At 38.2% G+C, this 24,858-nt stretch overlaps 1 protein-coding gene across 2 annotated transcripts in view; it reads left to right on the forward strand.

Moving 5' to 3' along the window:
- The window catches only part of Cep85l (centrosomal protein 85 like), a 123,019-nt gene that overhangs the window by 54,358 nt on the left and 43,803 nt on the right, over positions 1–24,858 (forward strand). For both annotated transcript variants that reach the window (XM_057761713.1, XM_057761714.1), the window contains 2 exons: positions 19,614–19,735; positions 23,736–23,853. In XM_057761713.1, coding sequence (XP_057617696.1) covers positions 19,614–19,735; positions 23,736–23,853 — 240 coding nt within the window. The remainder of the gene's footprint in view (positions 1–19,613; positions 19,736–23,735; positions 23,854–24,858) is intronic.

Below are 24,858 nucleotides of genomic sequence, written 5' to 3' on the forward strand. Positions count from 1 at the left end.
GACTTTCAGAAATGTGTGGAATGGTATTGTGGCTAAGGGTTTAGCAACAAGAAGTGCACACAGTGATTATCAGTGATTCTGTGACAAGTATCCGTTTCATGTTAGTATTCAGGTTCTTTTTGCCTTCAGAGAATGGTAATATATGGCCATGAAGAGCTCAAGTCCTTGAACATGTTATAGAAAACAGTTGTTGTTTTTACAAACTCTAAATGAAATTTCTTGTTTATTCATTTTTTTCAGAAGGCAGACATTAAGAAAATGTAAAGAACAAAACTCTTGAGAGTGGGAAGAGCAAAGAGAGGAAAGCCCTGTTTGTTTATTTTGGACTGCAGACCACAAAACTACTGAAATGCTGGCAGTGCGTTTGGCTCTTGCTGTAGAAATGTTAGATACTTTCTTTAACGTTGAGTTTCAGAGTCTGTGGATTCTATATCCATGGATCCAGCCAATAGCAAATTGAAAGTAATTCAAACTTGCATTTTGAGTGTACACAGACTCGCTCTTTCATTATTCCATAAATAATAGTTTGATAAGTACTTACATACAATTCCTACTACATTTAACATAAGCCACTTAGAGATGATTTACAGTATACATGGGAATGTGTGTGTTAATATGTGCTGTTTTATAAGCACCTGAGCATTTGCAGATTTTGGTATTCAAATTAGGATCTGGAACTAAGCCCTAAAGGTAGGAAGGGAAACCTATTATGGTAATTTGAGATTATTTTGAAATATTGTATTTATCACTGTTTTGAAATTGCCATAATTAGACATGCCTATAGATATTACTTAATGTACCAGGCTTGGAGGTACATATGTACCTGCATCCTGGAGCTTGGGAGGTAGAAGCAGGGGGGTAGGGAGTTTCAAGGTCATCATCAACTATGTAGTGCTGGAGGCTAGCCTGGGCCATGGGAAAAAAAAGTCAAAAAATAATTAAGAAATGTAATGCACTGACAAAGAACCTATATTACTGTGTCACAAAATTGTCTTTAACAAACAATAATTTGATTGTAACTTTTCTAATCCCATTCCCATGTGTTCTACCTTTTTTTTTTTTTTTTTTTTTTTTTTTTGGTTTTTCGAGACAGGGTTTCTCTGTGGTTTTGGAGCCTGTCCTGGAACTAGCTCTTGTAGACCAGGCTGGTCTCGAACTCACAGAGATCCGCCTGCCTCTGCCTCCCAAGTGCTGGGATTAAAGCTTTTAAATGAACAGTTTTCAGTTTCTAGAGTTATGACATAGTACAGTGTTTCTATACACTTTACATCCAGTTTTCCACATTAGCATTCTCCATTAGTATCTGTGATTATCTCAACAATTGTGCAGATGCTTCCATGTATTTTTAGTAATGTTGTTACTTAATTTTTCTCAATGTCTCTCTCTTTAAAACTACATTTAGTAATCACATCTCTTTTCTGCTCACTTGGTTTTAACAATTTCCTCAAATTTGCTTTTTAAATGATCCTAGTAGTTCTAAAGAATAATGGATATTTTATAGCATCTCCCTGAATCTTGATTATCTGGTGTTTCTCTCATGCTTAGGTTGGTTAATACCTTTCTGGTACTAAGCTCAAAGGGGCAAGATCCATTTCATTATATTCTTTATCAAGGGCCCTTTAAGCTGACACAGTGATCACTGTTGTTAACCTTGATCACCTAGCAGAAGTCTCTTCCCTGTAAAGTTACCCCCTTTCCACTTTCTGAACTGTTCTTTGGAAATATAACTTTCTTTGGAAGAGAACAAACAGGCTTCTTTACCTCCCTCATCACTAGGTTCATGAATGAGGCTGTTAACACAAAAGGTAGGGTAACAAGAGCAAAGCACATACTTTTAAAAGTATTGCATGTCATGGAATCGTTATAGGAAAATAGCCCAAAGAAACAAGTAAGCTTGCTTTTTTATGTTAGGTTCAATGGAAAAGTAGGCAGTGAATGGGAAGATAACTGGTGTGATCTAGTAATAAAGTAAGGAGAATTTAGCAAGACTTGACTGTTTAGATCCTTCTCTGGGCCTCTTGATCCTGCAGGTATGCACTGTCATGCCAGGCACACTATGTAATTTCTCTAGGCAGATTATTTATAGTAATATTAAAGTAGTGATAAATGTAATATTCCATGGCATCTGAGCGAGTGTAATAGTGGTCCCTTTCCTTTGGGCATAGGAGGACCACCTCTCCAGTGAGGAGCATATGATCTCTTTTAGTGAGGTAAGGATGGGAAGACTCAGGGTGATTTTCTGAGACTGCACGATTTGCTTCAGGGTTGAGGCAAGAGGAAGGTGAAAGTGGCTTTTCTGTGGGTGCTTTTTCTCCTGTGTCAAGGTGCCATGTTTTGGGGCAGTGTGCTCCAAACCCTATCAAAAGTCATGCTCCACCAACAATATGTAATGTTGTACTGCTGAGGTGTGGACTATCTACAGAGATATTTAGAATTGTACATAGTTTATTTTATCCATATAAAAACACACTGAGAACAGAGCATTAGGATTCAGCACTTTATCAGAAAGAAAGGTCCCTGGAACATGAAATACAGAATTCCTGTGATACAAAGTTTCTGTGCTTGGGGCAGCCCTTTTGAGTTTTTCAGCAGGCTAAAAACAAATATTTCAGCTTGGTCTTTGAAGCCTTATCTGCTTTGACTTGTCTATTATCACATTCCTCTGTCTTGTGCTCTGACTCTGGGCAGCTTCCTGTGACCCTGTGGACAGGTTACTGTTCTATTCTAAGCCAGGGTACTTTTCACAAGCATGTCCCGTCAGAGTGCTTCCTTAGTTATCTTTCTGCGAAGCTTTCCCTGCCCTTTGCTAAGCCATTTTACATTCCCCTGTTCATTTCTATCTGCTCTATGTTAATCTGCTAGACAGATTGCAAGCTCTTTGAGAGCCTATTTAGTAACTCATTTTATTTGCTGTTTATTCTTTTTTTCTTTACTTATTTTGGGGATAAGGCCTTTTTATATATCCCAGGCTAGCTTCAAACTCAAAATTCTCTTCCCTCAGCCTCCCAAGTTCTGGTATTGCAGGTGTATGGAGCTGTACCCAGCTGCCAATTATTCTTTATAGGTCAGTTTTCTGTGGATTGTAGACTGTGCTGAGTCTTAAATACATAATGAAGAGTTGAACACAGTAATATAGTAAGCATTGGAAAAGATTATCAGTTGATTTTGAATTACCCTGTAGAACCATTAGGAGCAATTCTTAAATCCTCTTTAATGCTCTTTCAGGGAGAAAGTATATAAATGATTAACATACATAGGATAGTAGAGTAATCAAGAAAATATATTTTGTCATTATTTTGAAAGGAAAGTGTGTCTGGAGGGTAAATGTGAAAAAAGACCATACTAAGTAAGTCTGTGCTTCCTGATTTGTATTTTATTTTTAAATTAAGATTTTATCTTGTTTCTTCAAAGGATTTGCAACATTTCTTGGTACTTTATAAACTCTCAACATTGACTTGCACATACACATTTTATTTAGTTTTTTAATTTAGCTTTATTTGAATGTAAATTTTACTTTTGTGAATTTTAAAAGGCATGCCTGTGAAATACCCTAGAACAAAAGCATGGCTTTTGCCTGTCTGTAATTCCAGCACTTAAAAGGCTCAGGGAGGAGAATCTTGAGTTTGAGGCCAACTTGGCCTTCAAAGGGAAACTGTCTCAAAAGCTTACAAGTGAACAGATTGGTGTTCTCCCACAAAACCCCAAAGCACTCGTGTTAACAGTAACTTATATGTGGCCTTTCCATCTTTCTTTGTTTCCCCAACCTCCTCACTCAGAAAAATGCTTACTCTGAATTTTGGTTTTTTGGTTTTATTTTCCTCAGTTGCCCAGAGTTCTTTGTTTAGGGTTGAGGCCTTATGGGCTTTTCCCTGGCCAGTTTGGCATGCTTGTTGATTTCATCCTAGTTCAGATTATGTTTGAGCAGTGATGTTAGTGAGACATCATAACTATAGTTTCTGTGTTACCAGGAGACACAGACTCACAGCAAACTTCCTGATCCTGTGTTTTCACACCTTTTTGCCCTCTATTCTGCAGTGTTCCCTGAGCCTCAGATGCGGGAGTGTTTTGTAGATGTGTCTGTTAGGACAGGTTCCACAACTCTGCATTTGTGGTTTTCTGTAGTAGTTACCATCTGTTGCAAAGAGAAGAATCATTGATGAAGTAAACTTATCTGTAAGGACAAATGTTTATTGTTGTTTGGAATAATAAATTGGGTTTAGTAAATTGGTGGTTGTAGATTCTCCCCTAATAACCATGCTTTCACTAGTACTAAGTAGAATTGAGACACAGAAACTATATTATTTAAATGACTTTTTGGCCTATAAGCTCTAGTTTCTTATTAGCTAGCTCTTATATCTTTGGTTAACCCATTTCTGTTAATCTGTGTATCGCCACGTGGCTGTGGTTTACCGGGCAAAGTTCCAGTGTCTGTCTGCTCTGGCGGCTACATGGCATCTCCCTTGACTCTGCCTACTCTCTCTGTATATATCTCTTCCTGCCTGGCTATATTATGTTAAGCCATTGGTTGAAAGCAGCTTCTTTATTCATTAACCAATAAAAGCAATTGCGACACCAGTCATCGTGGTGGATTTTTTCTTTGAAATATCCTTCTCAGTCTCTCTTTTAATTTTGGTTTGAAGTCTGTTTTGTTAGATATTAGGATAGATATACCAGCTTGCTTCTTAGATTCTATTGATTGGAAAATCTTTTCCCAACCCTTTACTCTGAGGTGATTGAGATTGAGGTATATTTCTTGTATACAGTAGAAGAATGAATCCTGTTTTCTATCCATTCTGTTAGTTGTGCTTTTTAATTGGTGAATTGAGTTCATTGATATTCAGAGATATTAATGACTTGTGATTATTAATTCCTGCTATTTTGTTGTTGGTGGTGGTGCTGGTGGTGTTGGTATTGTGTGTGTGTGTGTGTGTGTGTCTGTGAGTCTGTATCTGTTTCTCTTCTTTGGATTTTGCCTGTGATTTTTTTGGGGGGTTGGAGTTTTCCTTCTAGTATCGTTTGTAGGTCTGGATATGGATGGATATTGAGTGATTTAATTTTGTCATGAAATATCTTGTTTTCTTTATTCATGGTGATTGAAAGTTTTGCTGGGTATAGTAGTCTGGGCTGGTGTCCATGATCTTTTAGAATCTGCAATAAGTCTGTCTAGGCCCTTCTGGCTTTTTAGATTCTCTATTGCAAAATCAGGTGTAATTCTGAGAGGTCTACTTCTATATGTTACTTGACCTTTTTCCTTTGCAACTCTTAATATTCTTTGTTTATTCTGTATGTTTAGTATTTTGATTATTTTGTTGTGAGGTTGTTGTTGTTTTCTGGCCCAGTGTATTGCTGTTCTGTAAGCTTCTTATACCTTTATGGATATAGTTTTCTCTAGTTTGGGAAATTTTTCTCCTATGGTTTTGTTGAGTATATTTTCTGTACCTTTAAGGAGCTGTGATTCTTCTCTTTTTCTATTTGTATTATTCTTAGGTTTGATCTTTTCATAGTGTCCCAGATGTCCTGGATTCTTTATGTTAGGAATTTTATAGATTTAACATTTTCTGTGATTGATAAATCTATTTCCTCTATAGTGTCTTCAACACCTGATATTCTGTTTTCCATCTCTTGTATTCTGCTGGTGATGCTTTTATCTATAGTACTTGTTCACTTACCCAGGATTTCCATCTCCAGAGTTCCCTCAGTTTCTGTTTTCTTTCTTCCTTTTTTTTTTTTTGCTTCTATTTCCATTTTCAGGCCTTGAACAGTTTACCCGTCCCCCCCCCACCCCCCGTTTTCTTGACATTCTTTAAGAGATTTATTGATTTACTCCAATTTTCTTTGGTTGTCTTTTCTTCCATTTCTTAAGTTATTTTTTATTTCCTCTTTAAGGAACTCTATCATCTTCTTCTTTTGTTTTGTTTTCTTTTTGTTTTTTGTTTTTTTTTTTTTTTTGGTTTTTCGAGACAGGGTTTCTCTGTGGTTTTGGTTCCTGTCCTGGAACTAGCTCTTGTAGACCAGGCTGGTCTCGAACTCACAGAGATCTGCCTGCCTCTGCCTCCCAAGTGCTGGGATTAAAGGCGTGCGCCACCACTGCCCGGCTGAACTCTGTCATCTTCATACAGTTATTTTTAAGTGCCTCACCTACATTGCAATGTTCAGGTCTTGCTGTCCTGGGATAGCTGGTTTCTGTTACTGATTGTGTTCTTTTTTTTTTTTTTTTTGGCTTTTAAAAATTGTTTTTATTGAGCTATATATTTTTCTACACTCCCTTCCCTTCCTCTCCCTTCCCTTTCTACCCTCTCCCATAATCACTGATTGTGTTCTTAAACTGGCATTTAGGCATCTAGATTTGGGTTGATTATTGGTCTAGGTGTTGATTCCTGTGTTTTTCATTGTTGGATGGCATTGTTTTTGTCCTAGAATACTTTCATTATTTTAGTTTTTCTTTCATCTCTTAATAGTAAAATATGGGGAAAACACACTGGCAATCTGAGTTTTAATAGAAAATATGTTGCTATTTCTGTTACAGCTCAGATTTAGTAGAAGCTGTCTGTATTGTCTGGTACATTGGTACTCATAATGTTAAACACCATGTAAAATAGGCCCATATTATATTAAATGCCTTATTTCAGTAACTTCTATACTCTCACCCTTTTGAGTGAGGGGGTAGCATTGGTATGTCTTGTATCCTAGGCCAGCCTCAAACTCGCTGTGTGGTGGAAGGTCACTGCACTGCCCTAGACCCTCCTGCCTCGGTCTCTCAAGTGCTAGATTCACAGGTGTGTGGAGCCACATCTTGCACCTATTTCCACTTATAGTTAACTTTATTGTGAATTATAAATATACTTTTAATGATTTTGTCCAATTTGACTAAGTAGTAGATGTCTAATTTACTAATAAAAATAAATTAATTGAATTCCTCTGTTAATAAATGTTGAATGCAAGAACAATAAAGGTTTCAGGGGGATTCATGGTTAACTTTATTTGAAGTGTAAATCTTTATTAGTTTTTTAAGGGAAGTGATTTTTCAATTTGAGTTTTGTGTATGCATTATGTGTGTGCAAGTGCATATGTGTGGCTGTGCATGTGGAGGCCAGGACCTGACATGAAGTTCCTCTCTCAATCACTTCCTTTAATTTTTTAGACAGTGTCTTTTACTGAATCTGGAGCTCAGAGATTCAGGCAAACTGACCTGCCAGCAAGCTCTAGGGAGCCTCCTGTCTCCATCTCCCTAGTTTTAGGATTGTAGGCATGCACCACTATGTCTGTCATTAAAAAATGTATTTTCTATGTAATTATGTGGATGCCTCTGTGTGTGGATATGTGCACATAAGCACATGAGCACAGGTGCCTAAGGAGACCACAGAAGGTGTTGGATCCCCATGGAGTTGGAGTTACAGATCTCCAAGCCAGACCTGGTTGCTGGGATCTGAGCTGTGTCCTTAGGAACAGCAACAAGTGTTGTTAATCCATCTCTCCATCATCTGTGCCTGGCTTTTAGTGTAGATGCTAAAGATCTGAAGTTAGAGCCCATGATGCACGGCAGGTGTTTTGCTCACTGAACCATCTCCTTAGCACTTACGCCTCACCTGTTGACACACCATACAATCATTTTATAACTGTAGTGATACCACATTTCATGTATCACTCTTTTCTTGGTTGGCATTTTAAAAATAAAATATATAAGCTAACACAGATGTAGCCTAGACTGAATTTTAAGAGGAAACAATGTTTCTTCCTTTAAATGAAAGTTAATGGTAATTTAGTTTTATAGAGTGATAGGTATAAAAGCTTCTAAGGTTTTATTTTCATGTACACATACTTTTAAGGTAAAAGTGTGTATATGTACATATTATCTTTATTGTTTTCTTTTATTCTTTATATAATTCAATACATTTGAATTTTTATTTCAGTAAAGTGTATTTGCATGACAGGAGAGCATTATAGTGTTAGTAAAAGTAAATAGAAGAAATAACAGTTCCTGAGTCAACTGTGGTTTTGTACACCACTAATTTTGGCACTTGCGAGGTAATGGCAGGAAGATCAGGAATTGGAGGTCATCCTTGGCTATATATAGTAAGTTCCAGGCCAGTCTGGACTACGAGACCCCAGAGAACCAACTAGATCATTTATCTTACTACCATTCAAAAAAGAAAGTCTTAAAAGAACAGTTCCATAGTACAAACATAGTTCCTTATGTAATTCAGAGATTTGAGGGCTTGGGGGTCACTTGATTGGAAAAGATGACCAATGACACTATTGAAAATGTGTTTTTGCCTTGGTTTTGTTGAAAGATGTGGCAATGTATTGCACAGATAACACAGGCATAGTTTCTACCAAATTCATAGTTCTTTTTTAATATTTTTTCTTTCAGTAAATAAAAATCTGTTAAATTCTATGCTGTTTGTAGCTAATTTTCATTTTATTTGTTGAGCTTTCTGAGATTCTTTTGGCTGAGGTATCATTCTTTTACCAAATGCTTTTATAAAGTCCTACTTCAGAATGACTATTCTTGGAAACAGGGAGATTTGCCGTGCTATTTGACGTAAGTGATGCCTGAGCTCTGGGAGAAAGGTCCATGAAGGAGAGCGATAACACCCTGAAGAACTGCAGAGGTGGTCCTGTAGCTAGTGCAGCGGCACTGCAGTATCTAGGGTCACTGTTTGTCCAGCCAGAGAGCACCAGCTATTTTCAGATGCACTAGAGGAAACTTTTAGTAGATCATGTTTGGCCACTAAGTGACATATTTTGGCAACTTTTCCTAGCATCTGGGTTTCATCTCAGTAGCATGCTTGCTATTGTTGTAGATATAAGCTATTCTTACTCAATTAGGAGAGTGGAATTTGCCATTTCCAATGAGGAGGTGTGTGTGTGTGTGTTTCTCCTGAGTCTATAAATGTATAGACTAACATATTTGAGTCTAGTTAGGGCCTATATACAGAGAACTTAAGATTTTTCTTTGTCTGTTGAACTAGTTAGCAAAGAATAATGGATTTTTTTTTTGCATTTTTGTGTAAATCATCTAAATGAATTATTTTCTTTCCCTAAATTTGACAGCTATACAATGTGTTCATAATAATATTTGCTTGTTTAAAAAAACCCTTTGATTCTCTTTTTTAAATTCAGAAGCATCACTTTCTCATGCTAGCTGACACAGTTACAAGCCCTTATGATTACCTTTATATTTCATGTTCCTCTTCAGTTAAATTTTATTACTTATGAGAAACACTTTACATATTTATAAGTTTCTTATACTCTTGATTACTTAAATTGTCTATAATTAACAGAAGCAAACTATACTATTGAAATTCTCAGAGAAACAGCAGAACAGCAGTTTTCTCTATTTTATCAATATGTAAATTTCGATAAATAATTTTCTACCTAACAGTAACTAAGTTTGTAAAACTATACTTTGCTATCAGGTATCATGACTAGTTATAATTTTATTTAACATAAATTCTTATTGTTAGCTGGGCGGTGGTGGCGCACGCCTTTAATCCCAGCACTCGGGAGGCAGAGGCAGGCGGATCTCTGGGAGTTCGAGACCAGCCTGGTCTACAAGAGCTAGTTCCAGGACAGGCTCCAAAAACTACAGAGAAACCCTGTCTCGAAAAACCAAAAAAAAAAAAAAAATTCTTATTGTTTTCCAACTTCTTGAGGGAAATATATTATTGATAGGATATAGAGGAGGGGGTGTTTTCAATTGGAGAAACTGAACTATCCTCTAATAGAAAACATCCTGGCTCTCCTAGATTATTGGCAGCTCTGAAAGGCCAGCTTAACTTTGGGTTGTTAGTAAAGTCTGTTCTTGCATTTTAATGGGTAGTTATTTACTTCACTTGGACTTTGATCTCATGTTATTTGAAGGTGAAGTCTAGAACTGAAATTATAGCAGAAAAGGACAGCCAGGACCATCCACTCCAGCATCCATAGTGCACACTGGCAGCCCTAAGTGTTGCCCTAACAGAGGATTCTCTATTTTCTTGGCCTCATGCCTTTGAGTTTTACCCCATAACAAACTTTTCTCCATATTGATTTTTGGCTATTGTTTTTCTGGTTTAAACTTCAGTGATTTCTGGTTTGGGACTTATTTTCTTCTACATGCTTGCCTCGAGTTTTGTGTACGTTCATTTTAATTGCCACCTCAGCAAGATCTAGAGTTACTTAGGAGAAAACATTCTGGGCAGACCTGTAAGGTATTATCTACATTAGGCTGAGATTGAAAGACCCATCTTAACTGTGATTGGAACTATTTGATGGGATGGGATTCTGGACTGAATTAACAGGAGACAGCTTAGTACCAGCATTCATCATTGCTCTCTGCTTCCTGACTTTGAATGCAATGGTTCAGATACTTCAAGTTCCTGCTGCCGTTTTTTTGTTTTGTTTTGTTTTTTGCTATAGTGAACTATGGTTTTGAATTGTGAGCCAAAGTAAAATGTTCTTTCTTTAAAACAATCCTGTACAAAAAAGAACTGCTGGAAGAATAATTGTCCCTGATCTCGAGCTCTAGTACAGAGCTATAGTAATAAAAACAGCATGGTGTTGGCATCAAAATAGACAGATCAACGGAATTGAATTAAACCTGACATTACTTCACACACCTATGGACATTTGATTTTTTTTTGACAAAGAAACCAAAATTATACAGTGGAGAAAAGAGGATTCTCTATTTTCTTGGCCTCATGCCTTTGAGTTTTACCCCATAACAAACTTTTCTCCATATTGATTTTTGGCTATTGTTTTTCTGGTTTAAACTTCAGTGATTTCTGGTTTGGGACTTATTTTCTTCTACATGCTTGCCTCTTCAACAAATGATGCCGGCATAACTGGGTATCAGCATGTAAAAGAAAGCAAATAGATCATATCTGTTGCCCTGCACAAAACTCAAGTCCAAGTGGACAAAAGACATAAATCCAGTTATACACTGATAGAAGAGAAAATGGGAAGTAGTCTTGAATGAACTGGCACAGGAGACAACTTCCTGAATAGAACACTAGTAGCACAAACACTGAGATCAACAGAAATGGGATTTATTTACAGAATGGGAAAAGATCTTACCAACTCCACATCTGACTGAGGGCTGGTCTCTAAAATATATAAAGAACTCAAGAAACTAGACATCAAAATAACAGATAATCCAAATTAAAAATGGGGTACAGATCTAAACAGAGAATTCTTAACAGAAGAATCTCAGATGGCCAAAAGACACCTTTAAAAATTGTTTAAATGCTAATGCTAGCTCTTTTGCTGAAGAGGGTGTGGAGCAAGGGGAACACTTTCACTGCTGGTGGGATCACAAACTTGTACAGCCGCTTCGGAAATCAGTATGATGGCTTCTCAGAAAATTGGGACCCAATCTACCTCAAGACCCAGCTATATCATTCTTAGGCATATACCCAAAGGATGCTAAACCATACCCCAAGGATATTTGCTCAACTATATTCATAGCGGCATTATTTATAATATCCAGAACCTGTAAAAAACCTAGATACCCCTCAACTGAAGAATGGATAAAGAAAAAGTGATACATTTACATAATGGGTTACTACTCAACAGTAAAAAAAGAATGTATATTAAATGGCAAAAGGATGGAAATAAAAAAAAAATCCTGAGTGATAACCTAGGCCCAGAAAGACAAACATGGTACATACTCACTCATAAGTAGATATTAGCTGTAAAGCATAACCAGGCTACAATCCACAGATCCAGAGAGGCTAGGTAACAAGGAAGACCCAAAGACAGATATGGAGGTTTCTCCGGGAAGAGGAAATAGATCTCTTGGGTAAACTGGGGGCAGGGGGTGAGAAGGGAAGGAATAATGGAATGGGAATGAGGAATCGGGTTGGGGGCATGATGGAAGGGGAGGATAATGAAAGGGATATCTTGATAGGAGGCATTTGGGGTTAGGGAGAACCCTGATGCCAGGAAACTCCCAGGAATCCGTATGGATTACCCCAGCTAAGACTCCTAGCAATAGTGAAGAGGGTACCTGAACTGGCCTCTCCTGTAATCAGTTTGATGACTACGCTAATTGTCATCAGAGAGTCTTCCCTCGGTAACTGATGGAAGCAGATGCAGAGTTCCACAACCAAGCACTGGACTGAACTCCAGGAGTCCAGTTGAATAGAGGGAGGAGGGATTGTATGAGCTGGGGGGCGGGTGGTCAAGATCATGAAGGGAGAACCCACAGTGACAGCTGACCTGAACTAGTCAGAGCTCACAGACTCTGGACTGACAGCTAGGAATCCTGCATGAAACTGACCTAGGTCCTCTGCATGTGGATGATGGTTGTTTGTGGGACTCCTAGGAGTGGAATCAGAACCTGTCCCTGGCGCATGAGCTGGCTTTTGGGAGCCTATTCCCCATGCTGTGATACCTCGCCCAGCCATGATGTAGAGGAAGGTGCTTGATCCTGCCTCAACTTGATATGCCATGCTTTGTTGACTCCCATGGGAGGACTTCCCCTTTCTGAATGGAGGATGAGTGGATGGCGGGGGGGGGGGGTACAGGAGGTAGAGGGAGGGAACTGAAGGAGAAAGGAGGGAAAACTGTGGTATGTAAAATAATGCAAAAATTTAGTAAAAACATTATGAAAACAAAATCTCTTTAAGGCCATAATATAGATCTGTGAAGAAGAAACAACTGGAATTAAGTGCATTCTACTCCCCTCAGGTTCTTTAACCCTTGCTTTAGAACTTTGAAAAGATAAAGCGTTCTTCAATGCATGCTTATTTTTCTTCCAATTTAATGGAAAATTATTGCATGTTGTTTCTTTTGGAGTTTCTTTAACTTTTTGAAGACCAGATCCTGAACTATTGTGAATTATGTTGAAAGAAACTCAAAGCAATTTCACAAAAATCAGGAACAAGACAAGGCTGTCCATTCTATATCTATTCAATATAGTACTTGAGGTTCTAGCTAGAGCAATAAGACAACAAAAGGAGATCAAGGGGATACAAATTGGAAAGGAAGAAGTCAAACTTTTACTATTTGCAGATATGATAGTATACATAAGTGACACCAAAAATTCTACAAAGGATCTTCTACAGCTGGGAAATACCTTCAGTAATGTAGGTACTAAAAAAAAAAAAAAATCAGTAGCCATCCTATACACAAATGATAAATTGTCTGAGAATTAAATCAGAGAAACAACACTCTTTACAATTGCCACAAACAATATAAAATATCTTGGGGGTAGTTTTAACTAAGCAATTGATATATATATATATATATATATATATATATATATATATATATCACAAGAATTTTAAGTCTTTGAAGAAAGAAATTGGGGAAGGGATCAGAAAATGGAAAGATTGCTCATGGTCTTGAATTGGTAGGTTTAACGTAGTAAAAATAACAATTTTACCAAAAGTAATCTACAGACTCAATACAATCCCAATAAAATTCCAACAAAATTTTTCACAGACCTCAGAAGAACAATACTCAATGTGGAAAAACAAAAATCCCAGAATAGCTAAAATAACCCTATACAATGAAGGAACTTCTGGAGGTATCACCATCCCTGACTTCAAGTTCTGCTATAGAGCTATATGATGGAGGTGGTTCTTGTATTTTATCTGTTGCTTTTATTGGTTAACTAATAAAGAAAACTGCCAACCAAAAAAAAAAAAAAAAAAAAAAAGGCCGGGCGGTGGTGGCGCACGCCTTTAATCCCAGCACTTGGGAGGCAGAGGCAGGTGGATCTCTGTGAGTTCGAGACCAGCCTGGTCTACAAGAGCTAGTTCCAGGACAGGCTCCAAAGCCACAGAGAAACCCTGTCTCGAAAAACCAAAAAAAAAAAAAAAGAAAACTGCCTTAGCCCATTTGATAGGCCAAACCTTAGGTGGGTGGAGTAAACAGAAGAGAATGCTGGGAGAAAGAAGCTGAGTCAGGAGTTGCCATGATTCTCTCACTCCAGACAGACGCAGGTTAAGATCTTTCCTGGTAAGCTAGCTCGTGGTGCTACACAGAATATTAGAAATGGGTTAATCAAAGATGTGAAAATTAGCCAATAAGAGGCTAGAACTAATGGGCCAAGCAGTGTTTAAAAGAATACCGTTTCCGTGTAATTATTTCGGGTAAAGCTAGCTGGGTGGCCGGGAGCTGAGCGGTGGGACACAGCCCCACCGCTCCTATTACAACAGCTATAGTAATAAAAACAGTTTGGTATGGGCATAGAAACACATGTGGATCAATGGGATTGAATCTAGGACCCTGACATAAATCCACACACCTATGAATACCTCATTTTTGACAAAGTAGCCAACGTTATACAATGGAAAAAGGAAAGCATCTTCAACAAATGGTGCTGGCATAACTGGATGGCAGCATATAGAAAAATGCAAATAGATCCATAAAACTCAAGTTCAGGTGGATCAAAGACCTCAACATATATCCAGTTACACTGAAGCTGATAGAAGTGGGAAGAAGCCTTGAATCCATTGGCACAGGAGACCACTTCCTACATGTAACCCCAGTAGCACAGACACTGAGACTGACAGTAAGTGGGACCTCCTGAAACTGAAAAGCTTCCATAAGGCAAAGGACAGTGTCAATAAGACAGAACGATAGCTTATAGAATGGGAAGAGATCCTCCCTAACCCCACATCTGGCAGAAGACCGATCTCCAAAATATATAAACTCAAGAAACTAGACATCAAAATACCAAATAATTCCATTAAAAATGGGGTAGAAATTTAAACAGAATTCTCAACAGAAGAATCTCAAATGGCTGAGATATACTTAAAGAATTGCTCATGATCCTTAGCTCTCCGGGTAATGCAAATCAAAATGACTGAGATTCCATCTTATAGCTGTCAGAATGGCTAAGATCAAAAATGCCAGTGACAGCCTGCGTTGGAGAGGATGTAGTGTAAGGCGAACACTCCTCCACTGCTGGTGGGAGTTCTAACTTGTGCAGCTACTGTGGAAATCAGTGTGGTGGTTTCTCAGAACACTGGAATCAATCTACCTCAAGACCTCTTGGGCATATACTCACCAAAGGCTACTAAATCATAACATGAGAACACTTGCTCAGCTATGTTTATGGCAGCTTTATTTGTAATATCCAGAACTTGTAAACAACTTAGATGTCCCTTAGTGGAAGAATGGATAAATAAAACGTGATGCTTTACACAATGAAGTGTATTACTCAGCTGTTAAAAATTACAATGACATCAGGAAATTTGAAGGCAAATGGATGGAACTAGAAAAAATCCTGAATGAGGTAGCCCAGAACAAGAGAGACAAACATAGTATGTACTTGCCATAAGTGGATATTAGCTGTAAAGTAAAGGATAACCATGCTAGGTAACCAGAGAGGCTAGGTAACAAGGATGGTCTAAAGAGGAAGCATATATTTCCCTGGGAAAGGGGAAATGGAAGAGATCCAGATAAATTGTGGACGGATGGGAATGGGAACTTGAGGGATGGGGTTGAAGGTGGGACAGAGGGAGAAAGTAATTAAAGAGATATCTTGATGGGGGTGTAGAAACCTGTGCAAGAGAAACTCCTAGGGATCTACAAGAATGACCCCAGCTAAGACTCCTAGCAGTAGAGAATACATAGCCTGAAGTGGCCATCTCCTGTAATCAGATAGGTGACTACCCCAGTTGTCATCACAAAACCTTCACCCAGTAACTGATGGAAGCAGACACAGAGATCCATAGTCAAGCACTGGACTGAGCTCCAGGAATCCTTTGGAAGAGAGGGAACGAGAAATGTAAAAGCCAAGGGCAGGGTTTTTTTTTTGTGTGTGTGTGTGTGTGGGGGGATGTCAAGGTCATCCTAAGGGAATCCAGAGACAACTAACAGGAGCTCACAAACACTGGACTGACAGCTAAGGAGCTCATATGGGACCAGCCTAGGACCCTACGTATATGTGACATTTGTGTAGCTTGGTCTGCTTGTGGGACTCCTAGCAGTGGGAGTGAGGCCTGTCCCTAATGCTTTGGCAGGCTTTTGGGAACCTACTATTCCTCATACTAGGTTGCCTTACCAAGCCATAATATGTAGGGAGGAGCTTAATCCTACCTCAGGTTGATAGATATGCCATGCTTTGTCCACAGCCCTGGGAGGACTGCCTCTTTCTGAACAGAAACAAAGCAGTGGGTATGGGGGAGGGGGGATGCTTTTCTTTAAAGTGGGATGTTTGCTGTGTTATTGTTTCTTGTGTGTGTGTTTGTTTTTTTATCTGTGTTAGTATTTAGAAAGGAAGAATCCTGCTAATTTTGGTTATTGTTTGTATAATGTTATCTTCTTAATTACAAGGAAAGGCACTTTTTTTGTCCCTTTTGCTCATTTTATTTTTTTGTTCATTTTATTTCTGAGGGATTTAGATCAAGGATTACAAATGATAATAAGACTGTATGTTTAGCTTTATTTACATATGTTCATCAAAATACTTAGCAGGTGCTTTAAGTAATCCATTCTGCCAATGGCTCAAAGTGTGTAAAGTCAAATATTGTTGTCAGATGTCATTCTCTTGCAGACCCCTTGTTCCTTCTGTTATTTTCTTGTTGCCAACAGCATGTAAAACAAAGCACAACAGAGGCTTTTCCCGAAGGATAGTTTTAGCTGTGGGGAGAAAATGCAGCCAGCGCTATGTAAAGAGTAGTGTTATGGCTCTGTGAGGAGACGGTCATCTGTTACGTAGCTGCTTTTCTCATAAAGGAGGCAGAGGATATAAAGCCTGAGACAGTTCTCAGAGTGTATGCTACAAGCCAGTAGTGGGCACATAGGCTGAGGCAGTGTGTGAAGAGCAGGTGTTCTTTGTTGGGTTGCCTGGGTTTTAGCTGTAGTTCTGTCTGTTGACTAGTCTGCTACGTAGTGTTTGGAGGGCTGATTTGTGTAGGAAGCAGCCAGTCAAAACAAGGATGCCATTCGTAGATGGAATAGAACCCTTAAGGATCCTTTGTATGCTGGGACATAGCTTCTTATTTCTGCATTGTGGGGGTGTTCTCAACAGGGGGTTAGGCACTGGAAAGGGCAAATGAACTGAAGTGGGTGGAACTAAGTCACCAACCACAAGGAAAAACTCGAGTGCTTCAGTAACAGGTATACATAAGTTTGTGACTGGGTTTATAGTACCAGACATAAATTCCATCCTGTGGATTAGACCTTAGATTCAATTAAAAATGGTCGGATTACCCCCAACAGACTTGCCACTGTTGTACCAGTGGGTACGTTTTGCCTCACTGGATGTTAGTGTAGCACACAGGGTCTTTAACTGAATTCTATGGGTGACAGTTTACCTTCAGCAGCCAGTTGAGTACCTTCTAGCTATGGAAGCTTGTCAGCAGGTAGGAAGCTTACAACTGAGTTCCAGGTTGATTTTCTATGTCCTGCAAACAAAGCACATGGTGGCTTCAGCAATAGGGTTTTACCATTTGTTGGGCAAACAGCAGTAGTGGCTAAACCTTTCCTAGTATCCCCTTCCATTTCATATCACCTTTAAAGCCTTTTTCTTGTTTGTTTGTTTGTTGTTTTTTTGGGACAAGGTTTCTCTCTCACTGCCCTGGTTTTCCTGGAACTCACTTTGTAGACAAGACTGTCCTTGAATTCACAGAGATCCGCCTGCCTTGCCTCTGCTGAGCTACCGTGCCCACTAAAGCCTCTTTTTATTACCCTCTCAAGGACTGCTTTCTAGTTTTCTGGCATTGCCATATTGATTTTTATTATTGTTGCTATATGCTAAATATCTGAAAATTTTCTTAAAGTCTAAATATATTATTGTTCTATTTTGTAACTACAATGGAGACAAATGGCCATCTAAATCGTCTGCATAATAGTTATTTGTGAGTAATGTTTATATCTTGGAAAAATATTTGTGATTATGAAATTGAATGATATGATCATGATAATTTACAGTCTGGATACTCAAGTACTGTGTTTTTATCTCTTTCCTGTGCTAACCCTCCTAGTAGTGTCTGTCTGAGCCATAGGACATCTCAGTTATTGTACTGCTTTCTGAGGTGGTAACTGACCTGCTCTCAGTAAACTTCTACTTAGATAAGATAATGAATATAAGATCTTATACGTAGTGCGACAAATAAACATTTTGAAGCTTTTATTGTCAATTCTTCATGAGATTTAAATACTTAAATACTTTTGTAAAGTGCTTGAAATTCTTTAATATACAGTATATGTAAATGTGTTTTTTATGGAAAAGCCAGTTTTTTTACATTTTACTTCATAACTGAATATCTTTAAGGCCCAGTGTTTGTACTGTTGGCTTCTATATCTGTTTAATTTAGCATTAAAACACTCCACAAGTGAGAGAGTCTCCATTGCACTGTGTGTCAGAGAAGACTACAGTGGTGCTCAGAGCCTAGACATCAGTGCTGCAGCAGGGCAGGGACCTATTTATGAAGGAGGAAAGGAAGAGAAGTAGCCATTTGGGCCACAGCCATCTTGTTCTTCAAGCTACACAATTTTTCCTTTGGTTTCACAAGGATATGGGTTGAAGTGCCCACTTGTGTGTCAATGATTGCAAAAGATTTGTCAGTGGTATTAAAAGGCTTGGTTTCTCTGAAAATCGTGGTCTTTTGGTAGTCATGGTAAGGGACTTTCTAAAGTAACTGTCTGAAGAAGGGCAAAGGGTTGGAAGCAGACCTTTGGGTTGGCCAGTTCTTTAAACTGCTCTTTCCTGGTCCATAGGTAGTCCATGAACAAGCCCAGTCATCCCTGTAAAAATGTTTCCCCTCATTCAACAGGAAAAGAAGATGCCAAATGCCAGACAGCACAGAGTAACTGTCCAGGTAATCCTAGACCAGGAAGTCATCTAATAGTTCACCTGCTCTCAGAAATTCCAGTGAAATTCAGTGAAAAACTCCTTAGTTCTGTAACCGTTAGCACCAACGCATCCTCTAGGGGCATTTAGCAATATATTTTGATGGATTCATAAAGCATGATTGCAGTGTAAGAGGAATGTTTCACATTAGACTGTTCTGCAGGAATATACAATGGGGAATCGTCATTTTTGATATGCTCTGTTTTTTTGTCCCTAGGGAAAGTAATACAGTTTGAAGGTGTGTCTCCATCCTACAGTCTCTGAAGCACTCTGTAGACGTGCTAGCATAGCTGCTCTCTTTGAGTATTCCTGACGCTGCCAAGATCTAGCTGAAAGTACTGGCATTGCTCATGGTTATCATCCTTCCTTTTATGAATTATTAGCTACCTCCTCCCATAATTCATGAGCTCTATTTGGTCTGTCTTTACCTTCCTTTAAGTAGTCCTCTTCGGGAGATTGAGAAGTTGGCAGGAAAGGTTTAGATAGTTTACTGCTTTTAGCTACTAGAGGTCTTTTCCAAATAATACCTGATGAAGGAAGCCGTCTTAAGTCAGTCCATCATTGGGCGTCAGGACAGGAACTCAAGGTTGGAAACTGGAGGCAGAATCACGGAGGAACTGATTGCTGGCTCCCTCTCTGACTTGCTGCCTTGCTCTGTATATGTCCATTTAGATAGTCCTTTTTGGGGGAGGCGGAAGGGAGAGAGGAGAGAGACCTGTTTTTCTTTTTCTTTTTTTAATGGAAACCATTTGGGAAATGCTGGATGGTCCGTAAGTGTTCCCTTTAGGTAGCATACTAAACTTGTACACTTTTTGTTCAGGTTTTGCCTGGATCATCCCGTCAGAGTTGCTCACCTTCTGGCTTTCAGGATTTCAGTAAGTGGGAATCAGTATTGAAAATAAAAGAAGGACTTCTAAGGCAGAAGGAAATCGTAATTGATAGGTGAGTCTGCTTTTTAATTACTATTTTAGATTGTAAAAATGTAGATTAAGGAAGCAATTACAATTGCATCCACTACTTAGAATTTGAAATTACAAATTAATGTCTCATATCTGCACTCTGCAGTCCCACAGCATGTAAGAGCTATCAGAACAGAGGGCTGGGGTGTGTGTGGTCTCTGACATGCTCTATGTTTGCTTTAGTGAGACTCATTGTTTGGAAGATCGTCTTTACCTTTCTCCACATGCTGCATCTAGCTGTCAGAGCTGCAAGGTGATATCTTCATATTTGTCTTGGGATACTGCCAGATTTGGACAGCCACACTGAAGTTATGAGTTCTTTTGTCTATTATAGATTAGATTTGAGACCACATAATATGAAAAGGATATATTTTTAAATTTATATAGTTTAGAGTATAATCATGGAAAGGTTTCTTTTATAACATTTAAAAGTTGTAATATTTTAGTACCAGAATTATCCAGAATGATTTTTATAAGATTTAATAGAAACTTCTGAACAATAAATCATAAGGTTGTTGTGTTATCTTTAAAATATATGGATGTACATCATTTATATATGCTTTTGAGATTGTCAAGGGTGTTCATATTAAAATACTTTAGAAATCCTTTAAGGAGGATATTTTTTTCGTAGCCAGTGTTAATTGTTGCTTATTTTCGTGTGCAAAAGTACTATAAACAAAGGGAGTAAAACGATATAAAAAGAGCTGGGAAAAATGGAGTGAAACATCATAAGCCGCCCAGTTTCTTAGCAAGGAGGGAGGAGAAGCGGTAGCAACTTCCAAAAGTAGTTTATCTTCTCCTTGTGAAGTTGAGCTAGGGAATCAGCCTTCAAAGGTAGTCTACTGAGGGCTGGAGCTACCGCTCAGTCCAGTAGTAGAATGCTTGGCTCATGAGCCCAAGTCCCTGGATTCAGTACCCAATACCATAAAGAGGGAAAAGAATACTAGTATTTCCTAAATGATCAAAATTTAAGGGAACTGGAAACAGCTCAGTTGGTAGAGTACTTGCCTGGAATACATAGTACCATTGGACTTTCTAAAACTGGGAATAATTAGAACACTTGTATCCCTTTGACTTAGAAGGTAGAGGCAAGAGGATAGGAAAAGCATGAGTTCAAGGATATCTGTGGCTACATATTGAGTTGGAGGACAGCCTGAGCTACATGTGGGAAAAGAGAGGAGAAAAAGGAAGGGGAGAGAGAGAGAGAGAGAGAGAGAGAGAGAGAGAGAGAGAGAGAGAGAGAGAGGAGAGAGAGGAGAGAGAGAGAAGGGAGAGAGAGAATATGAATAGAATTGAAAATAGCAAACTTCTCAGAAGAGATACCCAAACCAACACACAAATTACAACGCCGACAACACAGAATCTACCAGAAACATGGGTGGGAGTTGGGTGGCAAAGCAGCATGACTTCTTCAAAGGATCATAATTCTTTAAATATTGGGCTCAAAAATATTGAAGTGAGTGAAAGGCCAGATGAAGTTCAAAAGTTTCCTGGTGAGAATGATGAAGATTAAGAAAGCAATTATAAACAGAGGACATGGAATCCTTGGAAAGTAAGCAACACAGAGGAAGAAGTCATCAAAGTGGAGGGAAGTGAGCAGTGTGGATGAAAAATTGAACTTGGAATTTAAAGTTCTGAAAAAAGTGTTAAAATGAAAAACTCAATCAAATAAAAAACAACATTAATGGACTTGACCAGGCAGAAGAAAGATCATCAAAATTGGAAGATGAAATTTTAGTATGTTAAAGTTAAAATCCTAGTTAGAAAAGGGGAGATGATATGAGATATCCTTCTGTGTTGCTTTTATTGGTTGATGGATAAAGCTGTTTTGGCCAGTGGCTTAGCAGATTAAAGATAGACAGGAAGTCCAAACAAAGGTACAGAAAGAAAGTAGGTGTAGTCAAGGAGATGCCATGTAGCCACCAAGAAGAGAGATGCCACTAAGATGAAAGAAGAGGCAGTGTAGAGGCAGGAAAAATAGAGGAGTGAAGTATTTTTTCTTTCTTTTAAATTATTGTTTATTTTTAATCTTCTTAAGCTTTCTTTTGGGGGGCACTTCAAGAGTGAGAGGAACTGGAGATGAGCAGGATTGGGGTGCATATGTGAAATGCCCAAAGAATCAATAAAAAAAAAACAGTCTCACATATCAGCCTTACAAGGTAAAAAGGCCTGAAGACAGATGGTAATGGTGGCCGCACAGCAGTGTGGACATGCTTAGGGCCACTGGATTGTACACTTGAAAAGGTTAAAATGATAAGTTCTATGAGATTAGATTTTTACTTCATTTTAAAATTTTTTTATAAAATAAGTTTATATAAATGTTTATTCCCCCCAAAAGAAATGGTAAAATTGTATTTTTCCATATAGAAGAGTAAAATTAGATCCTTCCCCCTATAAAACTAGCAATTCAAGAATAATGGAATACATGTGATAAGAAAGCTTGAGGAGGGAAGGTAAAGAACCAGACATAGGACTCAGAAGACCTGGGGGAGGGACTCTGGGACGAGAACAAATGCCATGCTCACCAAAGAGGAAAACATGAATAGGAAAAGCAGTATTGATGGTAACTTAGGATAAGTATCTGGCTTTGAGATAGACACTATAGTGAAGGAGTGGGGGTTATTTTGCATCAAAGTTACCAGTTAAATTTGAACATCTAAATACAGTTTTCAAAGTTTACTTTTATTGTAGTTGTTTATATTCATGTTAGCCTTATAGAATCCATTATAGATTATTTATATTGTTCCCATCGCAACTGGTCAGTTCTATAGGTCAATTCTAACATCGGTGAACTAGGATTAGATTCCACAGGATCAAAGACTTGAACCCCAGCAGTCTTTTCTTTGCTTCAGATGCTAGCCACAGGTGAGACCTCAGGCCATACATGTCTCTGGCATTTATCACAACTGTGTTAACAAAAAAAAAAATAATTTAACATAGCTTGGAATTTAGTACAGGAAAATTAGAATATGTAGAAAATTTTGTTGGTGAGAAAATTTTTAAGAAGAAACAACGTTTATTTGTTAGTTTTTGCAACAGTATCTGTACTTTATTAAATTTTCACTGAAAAATGGTTTCCATTGAGGAATTTTGAACCTGTAGTTCAGAAATTGATACATAGCTTTCCATTTGTTTGCACACATATATTATACATGTTATCATTCTGTTGTGGGTAACTTATTCCAGTCTTGCCTTTTCTTCTTTTGTTTGTGTATGCACTTTCATGTGTGTGCATGTATGCATGTGTGTATAGGTATATGTGTATAGGTAGTGTTTTGGGGGTGCTGAAGTTGATCTTAGGTGTCTTCCTAGACCCTTCTCCATTTTATTTATTGAGGCAGGATGGCTAACTGAACCAAGGACTACCCAATTTCAGCTTGTTGCACAAGTTCTAAATGGTCTTAATAATAAAAATCCAGAGCTAGATATCAGGGTAAATGCTGAAAGATCAGACAGCCACAGCCAACTCGTACATCATCCAAAAAAGGGCCAAGCTCTTGTCTCTTCCCATATTATATTACTCTCTCTGCTCAGCCATATCACTTCCTGTCCGTGTACAGACCTCCAGACTTCTGTGGTTAATTAGTGGCTAGCTCTGCCCTCTGAACTTTAGGAAAGCTTTATTTGTTAGAGCACAAACATCACACCAGCTAGTCTAGCTAGCCAGCTTTCCCTGGGAATCCTGTCTCTGCATCCTAAATGCTACAAGCTGCTTCCATGCCTGCCTGACATATACATGGTTCTTGGAATGTGAACTCTGCTCTTCACGTTTAGGTGGAAAGCATATATTGAGTTATATCCCTAGCCCTGTGGTTCTTTTTTTCACATAGGAAAAATGTTTAATTAACTAATTTCCCCCAGTGGTTGAGATGAGACAAAATTTTTACACACCTTTTAAAAAGTAGTAGAATACTAAGATTTCTCTGCATTATTTTCTAGGAAAGTATATTCTTTATAATGTAACTTCAATTTATGTTTTACAGGCAGAAGCAACAAATTAACCACTTACATGAAAGGATAAGAGATAATGAACTACGGGCACAACATGCCATGCTGGGGCATTATGTAAATTGTGAAGAATCTTACATGAGCAGTTTGCAGGTAAGACTAGAGAACTCTTGGTAGTTTGTAGTTATTATTAAATCTGTTCTTCGTATGTACTTATTTATAACATCAGAGCACCTTAAATCAATGTTTTGTGTAGTATGAGAGGGCCTGCTTTTGGTCCCAGCCACCCTGCTAGCTTACACCCCAGAAATAACCACACAGACTGTATTAATTAAATTACTGCCTGGCCCATTATTTCTAACCTCTTGTTGGCTAACTCTCACATACTAGTTTAACCCATCTCCATTAATGTATATCGCCACTTGACTGTGGCTTACTGGCATGAGTCTAACCAGTGTCCGTCTTGGGCAGGAGAACCATGGCGTCTGCCATGCTGCCCTTCTTCCCAGAATTCTGTTCTGTCATCCCTGCCTACCTGAGTTCTGCCCTATCAACTAGCCCAAGGCAGTTTCTTTAATAACCATGAAAGCAACACAAATACAGAAGGACCTCCTACACCAGTTTTGAAATAACAGTGAATTTGCATAGTTCATGTTTGTTTGTAAAAGGTGTTCAACTACTTTCTTCCTTTGTCCCCTTCACACCCTGTCCCCCATGCACACGGAATAAGCTATCATCAGTCCCTGGGGCATCGCTCCACAGTTGATGCGTACCATAGACAGATACAATGCATTTTAGTTCTTTATGTTTACAAAATCCTTAAAAATATGTACATTATTTTATACCTGGTACCATTATTTATATAATATAGAATTATACAAAATATACTAATTACTTCTATATCATTTTACCTAAACCACTCCACTTTTGTTTTGTGGCTGTGTGATTTTCTATTTCATAATTTATTCAACCATCTCTTACTCATTAAAATTAAAGTTTGCCATTTTGGTATATTATAAATGATGTTGCAAAGAGTAACTTTTTATAAATATAGTTTTGTTCCCACATAAATCTCTGTAGCTAAAGTTCTGAGAAATGATGTTTCTGTTACACATATTCGTATGTGTATGTTTAAATGGAGACTCTGCATATGGCTTA

Source organism: Chionomys nivalis, chromosome 2 (genome assembly GCF_950005125.1).
Source record: "Chionomys nivalis chromosome 2, mChiNiv1.1, whole genome shotgun sequence".
NCBI lineage: Eukaryota > Metazoa > Chordata > Mammalia > Rodentia > Cricetidae > Chionomys > Chionomys nivalis.